We start from the raw sequence: 16,675 nt of genomic DNA on the forward strand, positions 1-16,675 counted from the left end.
ATCAGGGAGGCTTAATGGGCTTGTCTCGGTGACAGCTAGCAAAGAACATTTGACATAATTAAGGATAGATTTGAATGCAGTTGAAGATATACTCTCATTACATGTGCCCAGTGGAAGTTGCACTAAAAATGTTAAATTCCCCAGAATAAGACTATAGCGGCTGGGAAGCTTTTGAAATCCTCTGTGGCAGTCATTCAAATTATTCTCTCCTCTTTATGTCTTTCTGCTGTCAAATTCACTTTGTGATGCCCAAGTTGGCGGTCCCTGTTTGCACTAAAAGAGCTAACCTGTTGACTTCTTTCTCGTTCAGATTGTGCGCAGATACATTAAAGACTGGCTAGAGAGGAAGAAGCCTCCGTTCGGTGCCATCAGCAGCTGTGTCCTCCTCATGATCATCTACACAACCTTTTGTGACACATTCTCTAATCCAAACATCGACCTGGATAAATTTAGCTTAGTTGTGATTGTATTCATAAGTAAGTGCACAATTCTTTCTTCATTCTGGCTGACCCGTCCAATTTTGGGTCAAAAAATTACTTATAGTACACATTTTCTCTTCTTAATCTATATAGTGGTGTGGTGACATTCGCTGTTCAGCACTTTTTATAACATTCTTGGATAACTTTATTAAGCCTACCAATGTGACTATTGTTCTCCTCCTTCCATTGTTGTATATCAGATTAAAAACCAGATGATTTCATAGTGCTTGCATTGGTGACAGATTAACCATGAAAGGCCACATTCCCTGTCTGTACTATCAAGTGTTAACCTTTGACACTTGGGCATAACTTTGGCATTTACAGCTCTTAATAATAATCATTTTTGCAAATATTTTGTAATGATCTAAGCCTTAAGTAATTTGCTCTGATCGAGTCTGGATACTTCTTGTTTTCCTGCCAAATACATTTTGTTTTAATCTATGATGGCACATCTGATACTTTTTGGAATTAATATAATTTATTCCCATCTTCTATGTACATTTGTTTCTGGACAAGTAGGGCTTTTTTGAAACCACAGAAACTATAATAACAATAATTATAAGTACTAATATGTAGTGCAACTTTGTTTATGATTTTTTACACATTCATGCTCACACACACACACACATACTCAAAGTACACATCCGTGCTCTCTAACACACAAGTACACATCCGTACATACATATTATATCTAATGCAAACACATATATATATCCCACCGCTCCTGTAGCTTTCTCTCTGGTTGCTCGCACCCACTGTGTGGGCAGCCTCAGGTTTACGGTTCACGATAGGCTCCTGTCTCCACGTGCCGTTTCAAAATAAGAACAGTGCGGTCCATACACTCACACACACCGCTGCTGCTCTGTCTGACCTTAATGGGATTTATAGTCATTAACCAGCATTCTCCAATATTACTCCATGCTTCATAACAGAAAAACATATTCGTTGGTACATGTGGCTTGTTATAGAGACTGGATTTTCTGTTTGTTAATAAAAATGTGTTTTTGTTTTTCAGTATTTTTTATACAGTTGGCCTTCATGCTTTTAACATTCCTGTTTTCCACCAGGTATGCATACTTATTATGTATTACAGTATCAGTTTTACGTTCCACTATCAATATGAATTTATATGGGATGCCACAGATCAAACCTGTCAGGACCTCCTTCTGTAGTTATTCTTTAAGTATTCCAGAACTAGTGATATGTGTGTGTGTGTGGAGACTATATATATATATATATATATATATATATATATATATATATATATATATATATGCATACAGAATTATATTATACATTTAAGTCAATGATTTTACATGTGGTGGCTGTTTGGCTTTAACAATCTGGGTAAAAAAACTAAAGAAAACACATCCCTTTAAGAATAAAAAGAATAAGTGTCCTAATGGTGATGTAATTGGTGTCTTCATCTCCTTGTTTTCCCTTTCCTTAATTAAAAATTGAGAGCTATAATGGTGAGTAGGGGCAACGTAACCCCTTAGGTTGCTCTGAATAGACACATTTACACCATAGACAAGAGTGCTGCTAGCCCCACGCCCCCTTTTACTATGCGATGTTTCATTGTACATCTCTCTCACATCTGTTTTGTATTTGTATAAATGTAATTGTATTATCATTATTAAAAAATATTGTTATTTTATATATTCCTTTTTAATTGCAGTAAAAACAGCGGTTTTACTCCAGCGGACACGGTTGCAATAGTATTTTGTTCTACACATAAATCCCTAACTCTGGGTAAGTAGCTTCATAAATCAACACAGTGAAATGCGTTATCCCCAAGAATAATTAATGCAGCTCTTATATATTTAGAGTTTGATATTTTATTTTCAAAGCATTTAAAGAACCTGTCACCTAAACATGCAGGGAGCATGGAGTCTATGAGAGTGTTTTGTGTAAATACACAGAGCTAGCAGAATTCCCAGAAAATGTATGGGTCAAGAATTTGCTTCTACTGAATGCAAATCAGCTAATCAGCTAATCCAACAGAGAACAGGTAATTTGTGGTGGTGTCACAAATGAAGAAAGAATTTGCAAATCTTTTTTTCCCCCTCCTTTTTACGGGGTTAAATGTTTTCTCTTGTGCTTCAGACAGTATGTAGACCGTTTCCCATATAGACACATTTAATATCTTTAAATGCACATATTTAATATCTAGACAATATTATGATGTTTCTAGCACATATCAAATGAGGCAAATATTGTTCCTGGAGACTTTTATATATGTTGAGACAGGAGCAGAATGGCAACGTAAGTAGGCCCTGGCACCTGTAAATGACATGCGTGTGGCTATCGGATGCACACCGCTGCATGCTGCACACTTACGTTTTAGCGGTGTCTGCATTCTACATGCAGACAACTAATAAATGTGTTGGATCAGCCAATAAAAGTAAGTTATTTGCCAGTTTGGACCTAAACATCTGAGCATGAAAAAAAAACTTATGTATGTAGAAATGTTACACTATATACTATATTTCCAATAACAATAATAATACAAGTTTGTCGCCGGTCGCAAAAAGTAGATATCTGTCTTGTCATCTTCCATGAGTACAGTTTGTATGATGCTATATTAAGATGCGTCTTGTGCTTTGTGAGGTTTGTTGGCTTAAAACTGACCTCCACTTCGATCGGTTTCACTAGCTATCTGTGTAGCATGAAAAGCTTTTCGCAATGGCAGCTCTGTATTTAACACTTGCACCTTGCAAGTGGTTGGGTGGTTTAAATCATTGCAGCTTGTGATGATCTCGGAATCCAGCTATTTATATTTGTATAGTGTTTATTGGAAATGACACCAGATGAGCATAACCGAGGTGAGCATTTCTCCACACACTGGTTTCCGTGTCACGTCCCGTGGAGCATGACTGTGTCTGATGAATAAAATGTACCCCACAGTAAATAAAAAGGCATTGTCTGAAGAGAAAATACACATGAGCACTTCAGCAGTTATAAATCAGATGTGGAACATTTTTAATAGTGAGCAAAAAACACAAATCAGGGAAATAATGTGCAAAATAACTTTGAATATGAAATATTGTGAGTAGAATATAATATATTTAAGCATTATCGTATTGCAGCTGTCTTCCTATAGTGTGCTTATTAAATGGGTCTCTTGATTTCCATGTTGTAGTTGCTGTGCTTTTTTTGTACTCTCTTGTATTTTAATTGTTAAGTATGTCTGCTTTTCTGGCTTGGCCTTCCTGTTCATAGTCTGCTGGAACTACACAGAGATAGGATACTATTCCCTTTGATTAGGCCTTTGTTTTTGTGCTGCATTGGCAATAGGATTGGCAGCTGTTGAAACCTTGCACACATCTTCTGATCTCCAAGCTTTCAGAATAGTATATTATGTTTCCACTTTTATTTAGGAGGAGTACCGTATGAATTATAAATACCTGAAAATATTAACAGTGGTTATACTCTCCCACCAGGAACTGATTATGTTCACCTTCCAGTAACATATATTTATACTTTATTGATTCGATTAATTACGCATGCATGTATCTGTCGGCCATACTTGGCTGTCACTCCGTGTTGCCAGCTAAATATTAATGGTGGTCACATGAGCCTGGAAGGGGCACGAACTGAGCTAGGACTGAATCAGACCCTGACCCAGCTTGTGGTGGCCGTGAACTGACCACACTGGACTTGTTCACCAAATACCAGGGTCTTCATGAGCAACAGGACCCAAAAAGTGAAGAGAAGGGAGTCTTCTGTTTCTCTTCAGCTCCTCTCCCTCTGAGGTACTTTGGGGAACTTTGCCTCAAAATAGCCAGGCCATTGCTTTTGATCTTTAAGGATTGTCTCTTGTCTGGCAGGGTGCCAGAAGACTAGCATAAAGCAGAAGCGGTACCAATATTCAAATTGGCATCAAAAGCTAAGCCAGGCAACTACAGACATGTGAGCCTCACATCTGTGGTGGGAAACTTAGTTGAAAGCTTGCCAAGGGATACTATACAGGAAAATATTATCATTAGTAAGTCGGCACTGTTTTATGAAGGACAGATCTGTCAGATTAGGTTAATTGGTTTCTATAAAGAAGTGAGCAAAAGTATAGACCATGGTGTTTCAGTAGATGTGATTTATATGGATTTTCCTAAAATGTTCTATACAGTTCCTCATACAAGTTTACTGTGTATATTAAAAATAGGAAGAAACTTTTTTGCACCTGGGTTAAAAACGACTTAAAGATAAGTTAATAAGTCAATGGTAAAACCTGACCTTCAATTTGCAGTGCAGATATGGGCCCCTGTCCTTCAAAAGGGGACATTATGGAGCTTGAAACAGTGCAGATGTGGGCTAAAAAATAATACAAGGAAAGGAACTTATTTATAACACTTAGTTATAAAGTGCAAATGATCTCATTATACAACTACATACACAAACAATACAGCTGCTCTCTGATGACATGTTCATTAATGGGACTGATGAAAGAACATGAGGTCATCCAAGCACTTGAAGAAAGTAATTTTCCTTTAAAGCAATAAAAAGAGTTCTCTACACCAAAAACAATAAAGATGTGGAATTCACTGCCCCCAGATGTTGAGTGGTCAAACTCGATAGATATGTTACACAATTTTTTTTAGCAAAGAATAGTTGTGGATTGTTGGCCCAGTGAGAAATCCAATTTTAGAGTCAAGAAGGAATCTGTCTTTTTGAGGCACAATTGGAAATTGCATCAGTGGATTTTTTTGCCTTCTTCAGGATCGACAGCAAGGTTGATGTACTTAGGCTGATGTTTTTTTAACCTAAATTACTATGACATTATGTAAGGTATAACCAGAATCAGGAACCTGCACACTCCAAGGGAACCCAGGTGCTTAACTGTGCCAGGAAGGACCAGTTCCCCAGTAAATCCAGTAGGTAAACAAAGGCTCCAGGCACTTTTCAACCTCACAATGAGGTCTTTTTCATTGTGAGGTCGAAACTTAGTTTTTCTGTCTCAATAAATCTGCCTGGCAATAATAATAACAGAAGTTGTGTTATATAGTTCACTAGATAAACAAAAACATATAATTTGACATTAGAGCCATTTTGCCCATGATGTCTGTTTTTTGTTCTTTAAAGACTCGGTCCTTGTTCTTGTGTGAGATTAAAGATACCCATATGTGATAAATGGTCTTTTTAACATAGTAATTTAGATTGAAGAAAAGGTACAAGGCCGTTAAGCTAACCCGACTGTTGATCCACAAGAAAGGCTTTTTTTTATTGAAGTCTTAAAAGGAGTGGGAAAATTCCTTTGAGTCTAGATCTGGTTTCCTCCTGGATCAACTATCTAAAACTTTATTGTAACCAGTTATATCCCAGTATGTTCTTCTTTGCAAAAAAAATAAATAAAATAAAATACAATTCCAGCCTACATCAATTTATTTTGATAGCACAGCTTCTGCAAGCAGTAAATTCCACATCTTTATTGTTCTTACTGTAAATAAACCTTTTCACTGATTTAGATGAATATCTATAATGCCTCTGAATGCTTGAGGTATTTCCAGATTTGGTAGATCGGTCAGAAACTATAACTATAATGCCGGATTCTATACAGAGTCTCCTAAAGCTGCCACCAGGCTGTATATATGGTGCTAGATTAGGACCCCTCCGGCTTAGACTGAAGCTGTAGTCGGCAAGTAGAACCGTGTAATGTTGTGACCCCTAAGACGGACCCCATCTTGTTCCAAGTCCATTTAGGCGTTGTTATATATCGTGCTGCCGTAGGCCAGAGCAGTGCAGCTCCATGACATAAAGCATTAATAACCTCCTCCTGACAAGGATCAACAGCCCCCGACATTTACCATGCAAATAAGACCCATCACTGCTTTCCTTGTTTTCCTTCTGTAGCCCTCACGCAAAAGATATTATATCTAAGCACCTCCCGCGTTGATGCTGTTCCAGGGCAAATGATCTTGATCATTGCTGAAATGGTTCAATAGGCAGCATTGTAGTATCTGTAGTTGGTGATCTTTTTTAAAAAAATATTTTTTTTTAAAACCCTCTTTACAGTACAGGCAGACAAGAACATCTAAACACACACACATGATTCATTTCTTTTATTAGTCCTTTTGCCATTGATTGATTAGTACTTGATATTAGTACTTTTTTCTATTGATTGATTGCGGATGAAGTGACTATTTGACCTTTAATTATGAGACTTCACATTGAAAATGACATTGAGCTATGGCTTCTTCTAATCCAGCTGAAGAACACGGCGGGAAGCAGTTCCCTGGAGTTCATTTAGCATGATGGAGACAGCCTCAAAGAAGAATTCCACTGTCATGCCTCTATAAAAAGAAGCCGCACTACATATGGCTGGCTCTCCGCTATTGTCTGCACTGCTCACATGCTGAATAAGGCAAATATCAAGCTTGTCACACTAAAATAGAAAATCCGAAGACATGCTTTCAAAGCTCAGACATTCAAAAATGAAACAGGAAAGCATTTTAGAGTAGGTACGTTTTTATGATAAGGAACAAATATTTTCCGTGTAGTATAGTGTCATTTTGGTGGCACCAAGTTCGGAGTAAGATGCTGAGATGCAATTTCCAGTCTGTTTAGCACTGTAATAGATTATTGGAAGGGGATGGTGTATCAGTACAAAATATAATCCAAACCCTCTTCAGATAATGTGTATGGGATACTGGGTTTGATTGTTATACATGTTCTCACATACCTCCTGTACTTGATGCCTGATAAGTCATGCATAGCCTGATAGACCAACCTAGATGCGGCATGGAGTATTTTATATCAGTGTATTAAAATGTGTAGTGTATGTATGTCTGGGATGATGGCTAGCACTTCATCGGGTGCTCTCAGGTATCCATGGCCATGAGACTGGTGCAGAAGAGAGATTTATAGAACCTACAGATGAGGTGAGAGAGATGTGGGCCTATTTGGCCATTAGGAGAAAGTTGAGCTCTAGGCAGAGCGTGATTGAAGTGCTGGTCATGATGTGTCAGCCAAGAGGTTTACGATAAAACCATCATGATAAATGTGATATGTTGCTCTCACTCTTTGAATGTGATGTTGTTGTAGTAGTATGTGAGTGTGTGTAGCAATTGGGACAAAAGAGCAGCAGGTTCATCAGTTAGTCCTGAAGAGGTATACCCTTCACATTAACAATGTGAGCCGTTAGATCAATCTAATGACGCACAAAGATGGTCTTGGAAAAAAGATGCATGTGCTGACATTATTAAAGACACAGACCTGCAACATCAGGGAGTCAGTTATTTTTCCGGTAAGTGCCTGCAAAGTCAGTCCATACACAGAAAGCTTTCAAACTGGGGCCCTGTGAACAATTTTGAAGGTTTACGGCTTATATGCAGGACTGAAAGGAGTTAAATCTGTCCCTGTTTTGAAATGTCCTCTACCCCCTTGTGACACAAATGTGAAAATGCCCCCCTTCCTTCTCAAACCCAGCAGAATATAAATCCTTTGATTGCAGTGTTTCTCAGATGTGTCCAGATATGTCACCAAAGGCTCCGCTTCCTGATGCCTCCTATTCATCTGTATGTCGCGCAAGCAGTAGATTTTTATTAATATTTAGAAAGTTTGCCTCCAGCAGTACTAAAGTGAGCATCAGAGAAACAACAGTTGTTTACTGCGTTTGAACTGAAGAATCTCGCCCCAGAGATATGCTTTCACTTGAAGTGTACATCTTTCAATCTCGGCTCGCAACAAAGAGACACATGAATAACAATTGTCATTTCGGGGCTGCGCTCCTCCAATTATTTATTTGGTTTGTATCTTCCAAGAAATACGCATAATGGGGAAAGACACTCAAAGCCAGATCTCTGCCATTAATGACAGCGCGTTTATATGTCTCTGTAACACGTGTACGTACATAAAAAGAATAAAATAAACAGACTTCTAAGAGGAAATTGTTAATGGCATTAACCTTCTTTGCTGGGGCATATCCTGAAGCATTTGTAGATAAAGTAGAGCATTTATATCGCATCCATTTTTGTTTCTTTATAAAGTACTTTGGCCGCTAGAGTTACATTTTTAAACACTTGTTATCTTAAAGATGTCTTTGCGTTGTGAGAAGTTTGGTTTATTTATTCCTAAAGCCCAGAGCTCATGCTGATACAGTTTTAGCCTTTTACAAATAGCTTACAGCAGATCAACAAAAGGGCCAGATTGTAACATCAGTGCAGTCCGTCCATGTTTTAAATATCATTTACAATATGTCATGTGCTGTTTTTTGACATGCAAAGTGAAGGATTTGTGCTCCTTAGTTCCGGAGCAAAAGGTTGGGATCCTGGTGGTGCGCTAGTTTTGGATTTACCTGTTCTGTTACTTTACAGTACAAAAGATTCTACCATAATGGTTGTACCATCTCATATGAGATATTGAGTCTTTTTCACTAAGTTCGGAGTTGGTAGGAATGTTTTCAGGAGAATTGTGGTCACAACATCTCTATACGTTGCGAAGCACCCAATAAGCTTCTGCTGCTCCAAGGGCTTTGAGAACCAGTGATTAGTTCTTGAAAATCATCTCCCCTATTTCAATGAATTGGAGCATTAGGGGTTTTTCTCAGGAGGAACTTGCCAGGGTTGGCCCTTCGTAATACATAGTGAAGACAGTGAGTTGAAACCAAAAACCCATGGTTACGTTGATTGGGTATTCTGAGTTGGTCTCATTGTTAGATTTATTTTGCAAACAAATTAGACCTTTACTGTAAATGCAATTTTTGTTTCTAAATGCATCCAAATGAAAGGGGTATTACCTAGAACTAGGTAAACCAACCTCCTAGACATTTTATTTTAAATAAAAGTTAACTTAATAAGCTTTACGTGTCTAGTTGTCGAGTAGCCTTGATTGCTGCAGCAGTGCTACTGGCCTGAATAATTAAATGCTAATAATAAAGGCTGCCGTGATATCCAAACATGGCTTGCTGGGGTCAGTGCCAGTGTCCCTGTGATCGCTGGCTAATTAGCTGCTTTAATATTCTCCTTATTTTAAAAAAGAATTCCCTTTGGTGCCATGTTGCCCGCTCCTTCCTCGTTCCTCACAGGGTATGCTGGAATGCTGTAACCGTTTGTAATAAGTATACCTTCCTTGTGGCACGAATGCATAAGATGAACCTTGTTAGCATTGTTTTAATCACTACGCTACTCATTATTTCTTGGGAAGAACTGGAGCTTTCTGGACTGCATTGGCAGCTTTTATCTGCAGTGCCATTTAAAGAGCAAGTGGGAAGTACTTCTAAAGACAACTTCAATCTGACGTTATCAAATAATTATGAAATAATGAATAGCCTTGTGTTCTGTAAGTTGCAAGGCTGGCCTGTCCAATAAGCCCTTAGAGCATTTTCACACATTATCACACTAGTAATCAAGTAAAATAAGACTCTTTTCTTGGCCATCTTTTTATATATATTTTTATATATTTTGTCTAACCAGTGCTCACATTGGGCACAAGATACTATGTATAATTTACAATTAATAGCTGTAGGAAAAATGGCATTACAATTTTTTGTTATACATAGGCTTCCCAATCTTTGAAGTGTCCCCGATATAGAGGGGGAGAAAAACATAATCCAAAGGCCAATTAGTTGTGGCTTCTAAAGGGTTTGTTGTTGGCACCTGCTTTTAGTCTCTAGGGTCATTTAACTGGCAACTAAATTCTACTTACGTTTACCTATCGCTGAGTTTACATGCTTTTCTCGCATGATACAGAATCCGAGCCTTTATAGAACTGGCTGTTTTATTATAAGTTTCACAGGATTCAGACTTTTATCAGATACGCAGCCCTTATTCTTGCACATTTCAAGCTTGACCATTGTTTGACTACATTTCATATAAATTAAAAAAATTTTACACATTCACCAGTTCGTAGGTGGAAGAATGAGCCAAGGTAGTTGCCCACTTTCTTCCTCTCTCGATATGACATCATACAGGTGAACTCCTCGAATGCAGGGAGCCATCTCATTGAACAATAGGTCTGGTTTTAATCGGACAAACTCTCTTAGAGGCCGATATCTGTGTTACCAAAATCAGACTCTATAGGAATGTAAATGATTCCTTTGTAAATATCCTATGATATTACGCGTGAACTGCTGAAGGGGTTTCAGAGCCAAAACAGTTTAAGGTTTCAAAACAAATGAAAGGTATGCTTCAGTTCTGTCTTCTCTCCATCCTGGGTATAGGATAAAAGAAATGCTGTGCTCTTGCCAAAAAAAAAGAAAAGGAGCCCAGACTTGAAACGCTTGCTTGGCAGATGTCAGTTGAAAGATGTGCTTATGGATTATACTGCGGTGTCAAAAATTGTTGGGTAATTTTAGACAAATGTGTCATGTGTGACATGGAAATATGGCACGCTGTACATTAGTGATTTCCCTAGTGTTCGAAGCAGGTAGTAATGCGCAGGGAAGCGCTCTGCCTGCGTCGTGCTACGGCTACAGCACGGGGAGATTCTGCCTGCTTCAAATTACTTTAGTCAGAATAGAATCCATTTGCAAAATGCGTCTTCTAACGTTTCCCAGGCAGTGTATTGTATTAAAGAGGCATTTTTGATTAATGTTTTATAAACATTTTTCCACATGACAGCTTAAGGTCCCTCTAAATGCATGCATAGTGCTCAGTTCCATAAAGTCAAATGGCACCTAGTAAAGTCTCGTTGCAGTCATCCATCGTGACTCAGAATTGGTACCTTCTTTGGTAAAAGAATTAAAATTAATTTACTGCGTTCATATTGCTTTGGTGATAACATGATTTTAAGTATGAGAGACAAAATATTTTTCTTTTTGTCCAGTTAACCAAATCACACTATACACTTCTTCCTTCTCTCTCTTAAACGTATGTGTGTATGGAGCCCCCCCCTAAAAAAAATTATAAATATATACACATAGTGTATATGTGTATATATATATATATATGTATATATATATATATATATATATATAATATACTCCATGCAGTGTGTGTGTTTATATATACTCCATGCAGTGTGTGTGTATACGTAAATGCAGTGTGTGTGTGTGTATATACGTAAATGCAGTGTGTGTGTGTGTGTGTGTATATATATATATATATATATACTTAAATGCAGCATGTGTATGCGCAGTGTGTATATATGTGTGCAGTGTGTGTATATATATATATACACATGCAGTGTGTATGCACTGGTTATATATATATATATATATATATATATATATATATATATATATATATATATATATATATATATATATATATATATATGAGTGTGTGTGTGTGTGCAGTATCTGTGATGTGCAGTGTGTGTGTGTGCATACATATATGCAGTATGTATAGTGTGTGTGTGTGTGTGTGTGTGTATATACACATGCAGTGTGTATATATGTATGCAGTGTCTATGTATGTGTGTATATATATATATATATATATACACAAAGTGAGTGTATATGTATGCAGTGTAGTGTGTGTGTGTGCAGTGAATAAATATGTGTGCAGTGTGTGTATATGTTTATGCAGTGTATGCATGCAGTATGTGTATGCGTGCAGTGAGTATGTGTGCAGTGAATGTGATGTGCATTGTGTATATGCAGTGTGTGTGTATATAAGCAGAGTGTGTGTATATGCATGCAGTGTATCTATATGCATGCAGTGTATGTATGCAGTATGTATATACATATATGCAGTGTGTATATGTGTGCTGTGTGTATGTATAAGTACATAGACAACCTCTGCTGCTGCCCACCACTTCCGCCGGTGCTTCTATATGCATGCAGTGTATGTATGCAGTGTGTATATATATATAGATGCAGTGTGTATATATAGATGCAGTGTGTATATATACAGCAAGGCTAAATGGGAAAGAAAGAACAGCTGACCAGCGTGCAGAACTGCTTGTCCCAGGCGTCGGGCTATACGAATTGCTCATCCCTGAGTGTATATATATATATATATATATATCATTTGACTTGTGTTGTATGTTAAAATAGATTTTAACGGATTTAATAAAAATCTATACTTATAAAGTTTGAATATGTGCACACTTACTAACATCTGTCTAATTCAAAACAATGATCTGACCAGACTGGAGATTATGTCAATTACTAATGTGAGTCATTTTATTTATTTTCAGGAATCCCGATGCTGAAGATTGTATTTGCAGGATATGAGCACCTCTCTCTCATATCTGTCCCGCTGCTAATTTATCACCCAGCTCAGATACTTCTTGGAAGTGTGTTAGTGCCAACAATAAAATCGTGGATGCTTTCCAGACAGAAGGTGAGATCCACAATTCACCCTATTTATTCCCCAAAAATACATGTAAATTGATGTAGAATTAGTAGTAAATCAACTACATTTTTGTATGAAAAAAATATTAAGAAAATAATGTGTTTCAAGTTACAGCAAGTACTATATATTTAAGAATATCTTGCCTAATGGGGAATCCAGCACCATTTACTGTCCGGCAATCTCTGCATGCTATAAATACTGTATGGTGTCCAAAGCCGAGTTCCATGACAGAAACACGTCAGCTGCCTTAGTACAATTATCCCTCCGCCATTTAGATCCCAACGAAGTCCCTGGACAGTATTCATGCTTGTGATTTCTCTGGTACTGATTCCACTTAGCAGTTAATATTCATCCAGGATGTTGGAGGTGGAAGAAAAATTGGACTTGCCTTTACCTAGCCTTTAGTTTCCACTAGCTGCTGTTTTAACACACGCCTCGCTTAGTACTAGGTCAGGGTGCCATATGCTTCTACGCCAACAGTTTCGCACTTCCCAGTATGTCGCTCATGTTCAAAGGTCTTCTCTCCATTTCCCTTTAAATCTTCTGCTGCCTTAGGGATCTTCTCGGGATCACATGCGTGAAAGGGTCAGGATCAATTACTTCCCAGCTTGTAGTTTAACACGACCCTCCTTTCATTATACAGATGGGTTTTAGTTCCCGGCTTTGCAGCTGCAGCTCTGTAGATACAGGAGTCTTTTTTTTTTTTCTACCCACCAAGTGCGAATCATCCTGGATCAAACTTCTCTGTCCTAAAATGTCAGAGGCGTTGTTCTTCAGACTTTGGTGCTTTTCTTGTGACAAGTCCGTGATCTTATGGGACATTCAGATATTCAGTTGTATTGCAGTGGCTACAGATGTGCAATTCCATAAATGACCAAAATGGGTTTACCTGCACAATAACAACAACTGGGCTGCAGTTTGATTCGCATGCGTAAGGCTCTGTATTAGGCATTGCACACGCAAAACGAAAGGTATTTTTTGGGCAGGAAACAGGATTAATCGGAGCAAAAATAGTCTTTCAAACCATGACACCTGGAAACTTAGGGAACCCTATGGAAAGTTAAATCCTTCCAACAGTCGCTTTAAATCTTTGACTCTTCAATGTGCTACACTTAAGTTGCTAACAAAGAGCAGTTTAAGCATATCCCCACAGGGCTAAAACCGACTTCAGCGGCATCCTCCAAGTGAGGTTCAAAGTAAGTCAGATCAGTAAAGTTCTTTAAACAGAACACAAAACATTTTGAGTTTTAATTTGGTGTTGCATTGGAAAACACATTTTAGGGATTGGAGATATATTTTGATTATTTTAGGTTTTATATTCATTTTTAAAGTTAAAATACATGCACATGCCTGCCCCTTCTCCAGTCGCGAAGTATTGTGAGCTTCCGAGTTAAGTCTTAAGTGTCAAAGTAGTGAGCCGTGTTCTTGCTCGCCCCTCCGGCACTTCCTGAGTTACCTTTCTCTGGGTCAGAGTAAGTTTGTTCCACATAGCGGGTCGGGCCGTAGAAACAGTAAAGTAAATCCTCCTGTTCGGTATGAGTAATGTATCATGATTGTGCAGAGCCCCAAGGAAAGGTTGGGGGATATTTGAATTCTCTTTTGATGCTTTCAAAACAAGAAGAAAAGTAAGATGTCTATTTAAACCGTTTCTTTTCTTCCCATACAAAGGAGAGACACTTGATATCTATTTTCCGTTTCCTCTGTAATTAAGTCAATCACAAAGAATACGGCTCTGGCATATTCTAATATTGTTTTGCCCCCTGTGGCTCTTTGAGTTGAATCATGACACCTATGCCAACTGTTAATGTGGGACTGATGTTAAATATTTAGAGCCTTGAATACTGCATTTCTAGTTCTGAAATGTGACTGAAATCTCAAAGTGGAGGAAGTCTTTGTAAGTAAATCACAAAGTGTGACTGTTTACTGACTTCACACACACAGAGTGACTTTTCTTTTTCTTTGTCTACATTATTACAAATGTTCCAACAAGTATGGATGTTCTACTTAAAGCCCTTACATTTCTAGACGCTTTATCAGTTAAACATTGCCCATGTTGTCAAAGGTCAGCACAGTTATATACTTTTATTGGGACAACTGAAAGGCCGACTATTATGCAATGAGTCCTACATACAATACAATTCAATTTCCTTAAACCCAAAGAAAACGTGTATCCTATAAACCAAGATATATATGGAGATAGGAATATCTATTTATTGTTAATGTGTGTAATACAGCTTATTGATCCACATGGAATGCAGCACACAGATAAGGTGTAGAACTTGGTGAATTTATTAAACACTGAGTTCACATGTTAAAGCTATAAGTCATGCGATTATTGCCAGTATTTCTTATTTCTTTTATCCTGGTGACCCAAAATGAGTTTGAGTCCAGCTTAGGGAACTTCCCATGGTGTTACATACATGAAGTGATGTAAAATGCACTTGCATGCAGATCGCAGGCTTGGATTTCGCTCCTGTAAGCACCAACGACCAATGCCATTACTTATTATCAGATAAAGCACCAGTGGTCCTAATGGCTCCTTCTGGCCGCAGTCCATGCCAGAAGCTCATAACTTCATTGCTGTTCTGTGACCTGCAGTAGCTAATTTCACAGAAGTTTACAAAGTATATTTTGGAGGAGTCTTTAGCAGAAGTCCAATGTTACTTAGTTATATAGGCTGAAAAAAGACATGCGTCCATCAAGTTCAGCCTTTCCTATATCTGTTAATTTGTTGCTGTTGATCCAAAAGAAGGCAAAAAATCCCAGTTTCGCTCTTTCCAATTTTGCACTAACCAGGGAAAAAAATTCCTTCTTGACCCCAAAATGGCAGTCAGATTTCTCCTTGGATCAATAAGCCGTTTTTGCATAATTAAAGATTATATCCCTGAATATTATGTTTATCCAGGTATCCATCCAGTTGCTGTTTAAACGTCTGTACAGACTCTGCTAAAACTACCTCTGCAGGCAATGCTTTATATATAAAAACAAAGCCATTATATTTTGTGTAATCATTTTCTTGTTTTTTTTTTATTTAGGCACTGAAGTTAACAAGACAACCCAAAATCCCATTATAGCAGCAAGAGAGAAGAAGTGTACATATGTACAATATTGTACATACAAGCATACAAACATCACATAAAAGACTTGTACTTGGGAATGTTCACTGCATATTTTATTTTTTTAAATAAAGATTCATCTATCTAAGTGCCTTATGGGTTCATCTGGCAAATACTTAGTTTTCAAACTATCTTAATGGTTACAAAGAATTTTTAGTCTTACATCATCTCTTTGTATTTTTTTATTTGGAAAATAAAGATATCAAAAGTCTTCTAACTTATTTTCGTATCAGTACAAAAAAAAGCCTTCTATTTCATAATGAAATGCTGTTTGGGGTCTTACAAGTATTTCAACCCTTAATTCAGAATTATTTTACAGTTCCAAATTGCATATAATTTTTCTGTTAAAATGCCGGTAAAAACTTTTTTTTATTGTTCACGAAGTACGCTTTTGGTTGTGAAACCCTAGACTTATCTATTTATACAATATCCAAGTCTGCTAGTAAAAACAAACAAGTCTTCTGGAATAAAGCAGTCTGAATGCACAGAGCACCCAAAATGGGGATTTTTGTATGTATATATTATACAGGACTAGCTTGGCTCTTCCTGCAGAACAAGCTGCAAATGATCTTTGCCAAGTCTTTTTCTTAGTGCATAAACCCCCTTGATTCTGTACACATGGCTACAACCCTAACCCAATAGTAATACACTGACAGATGTACAAAGAAGATTTTGACACTGTAAATCTACCCTACACGTTTGGGGAGATCATTTTGAAATTGCTATACCCTATTAAAGTAGACCTGCACACCTACAACTCTAAATAGCAGGTTTTGGGTGTTCTTTTTGAGAAGCTGTTCCCCTTGCCTAACCCTGACATGCATTCTTTGTGTTCTTCGTGCGCACA

The 16,675-nt window shown here is 37.6% G+C and overlaps 1 protein-coding gene across 1 annotated transcript in view; it reads left to right on the forward strand.

The window, feature by feature from the left end:
• Positions 1-16,039, forward strand: part of LOC128482862 (sodium/bile acid cotransporter 7-A-like) — a 47,650-nt gene extending 31,611 nt beyond the window's left edge. The window contains exons 4-8 of the mRNA XM_053458860.1: positions 311-476; positions 1,495-1,546; positions 2,158-2,231; positions 12,555-12,700; positions 15,748-16,039. Of these exons, the coding sequence (XP_053314835.1) occupies positions 311-476; positions 1,495-1,546; positions 2,158-2,231; positions 12,555-12,700; positions 15,748-15,786 (477 nt within the window). The 3' untranslated portion in view covers positions 15,787-16,039. The remainder of the gene's footprint in view (positions 1-310; positions 477-1,494; positions 1,547-2,157; positions 2,232-12,554; positions 12,701-15,747) is intronic.
• Positions 16,040-16,675: the final 636 nt, after the last annotated feature.

The sequence above is a fragment of the Spea bombifrons genome, chromosome 1, assembly GCF_027358695.1.
Source record: "Spea bombifrons isolate aSpeBom1 chromosome 1, aSpeBom1.2.pri, whole genome shotgun sequence".
In the NCBI taxonomy this organism is placed as follows: domain Eukaryota; kingdom Metazoa; phylum Chordata; class Amphibia; order Anura; family Pelobatidae; genus Spea; species Spea bombifrons.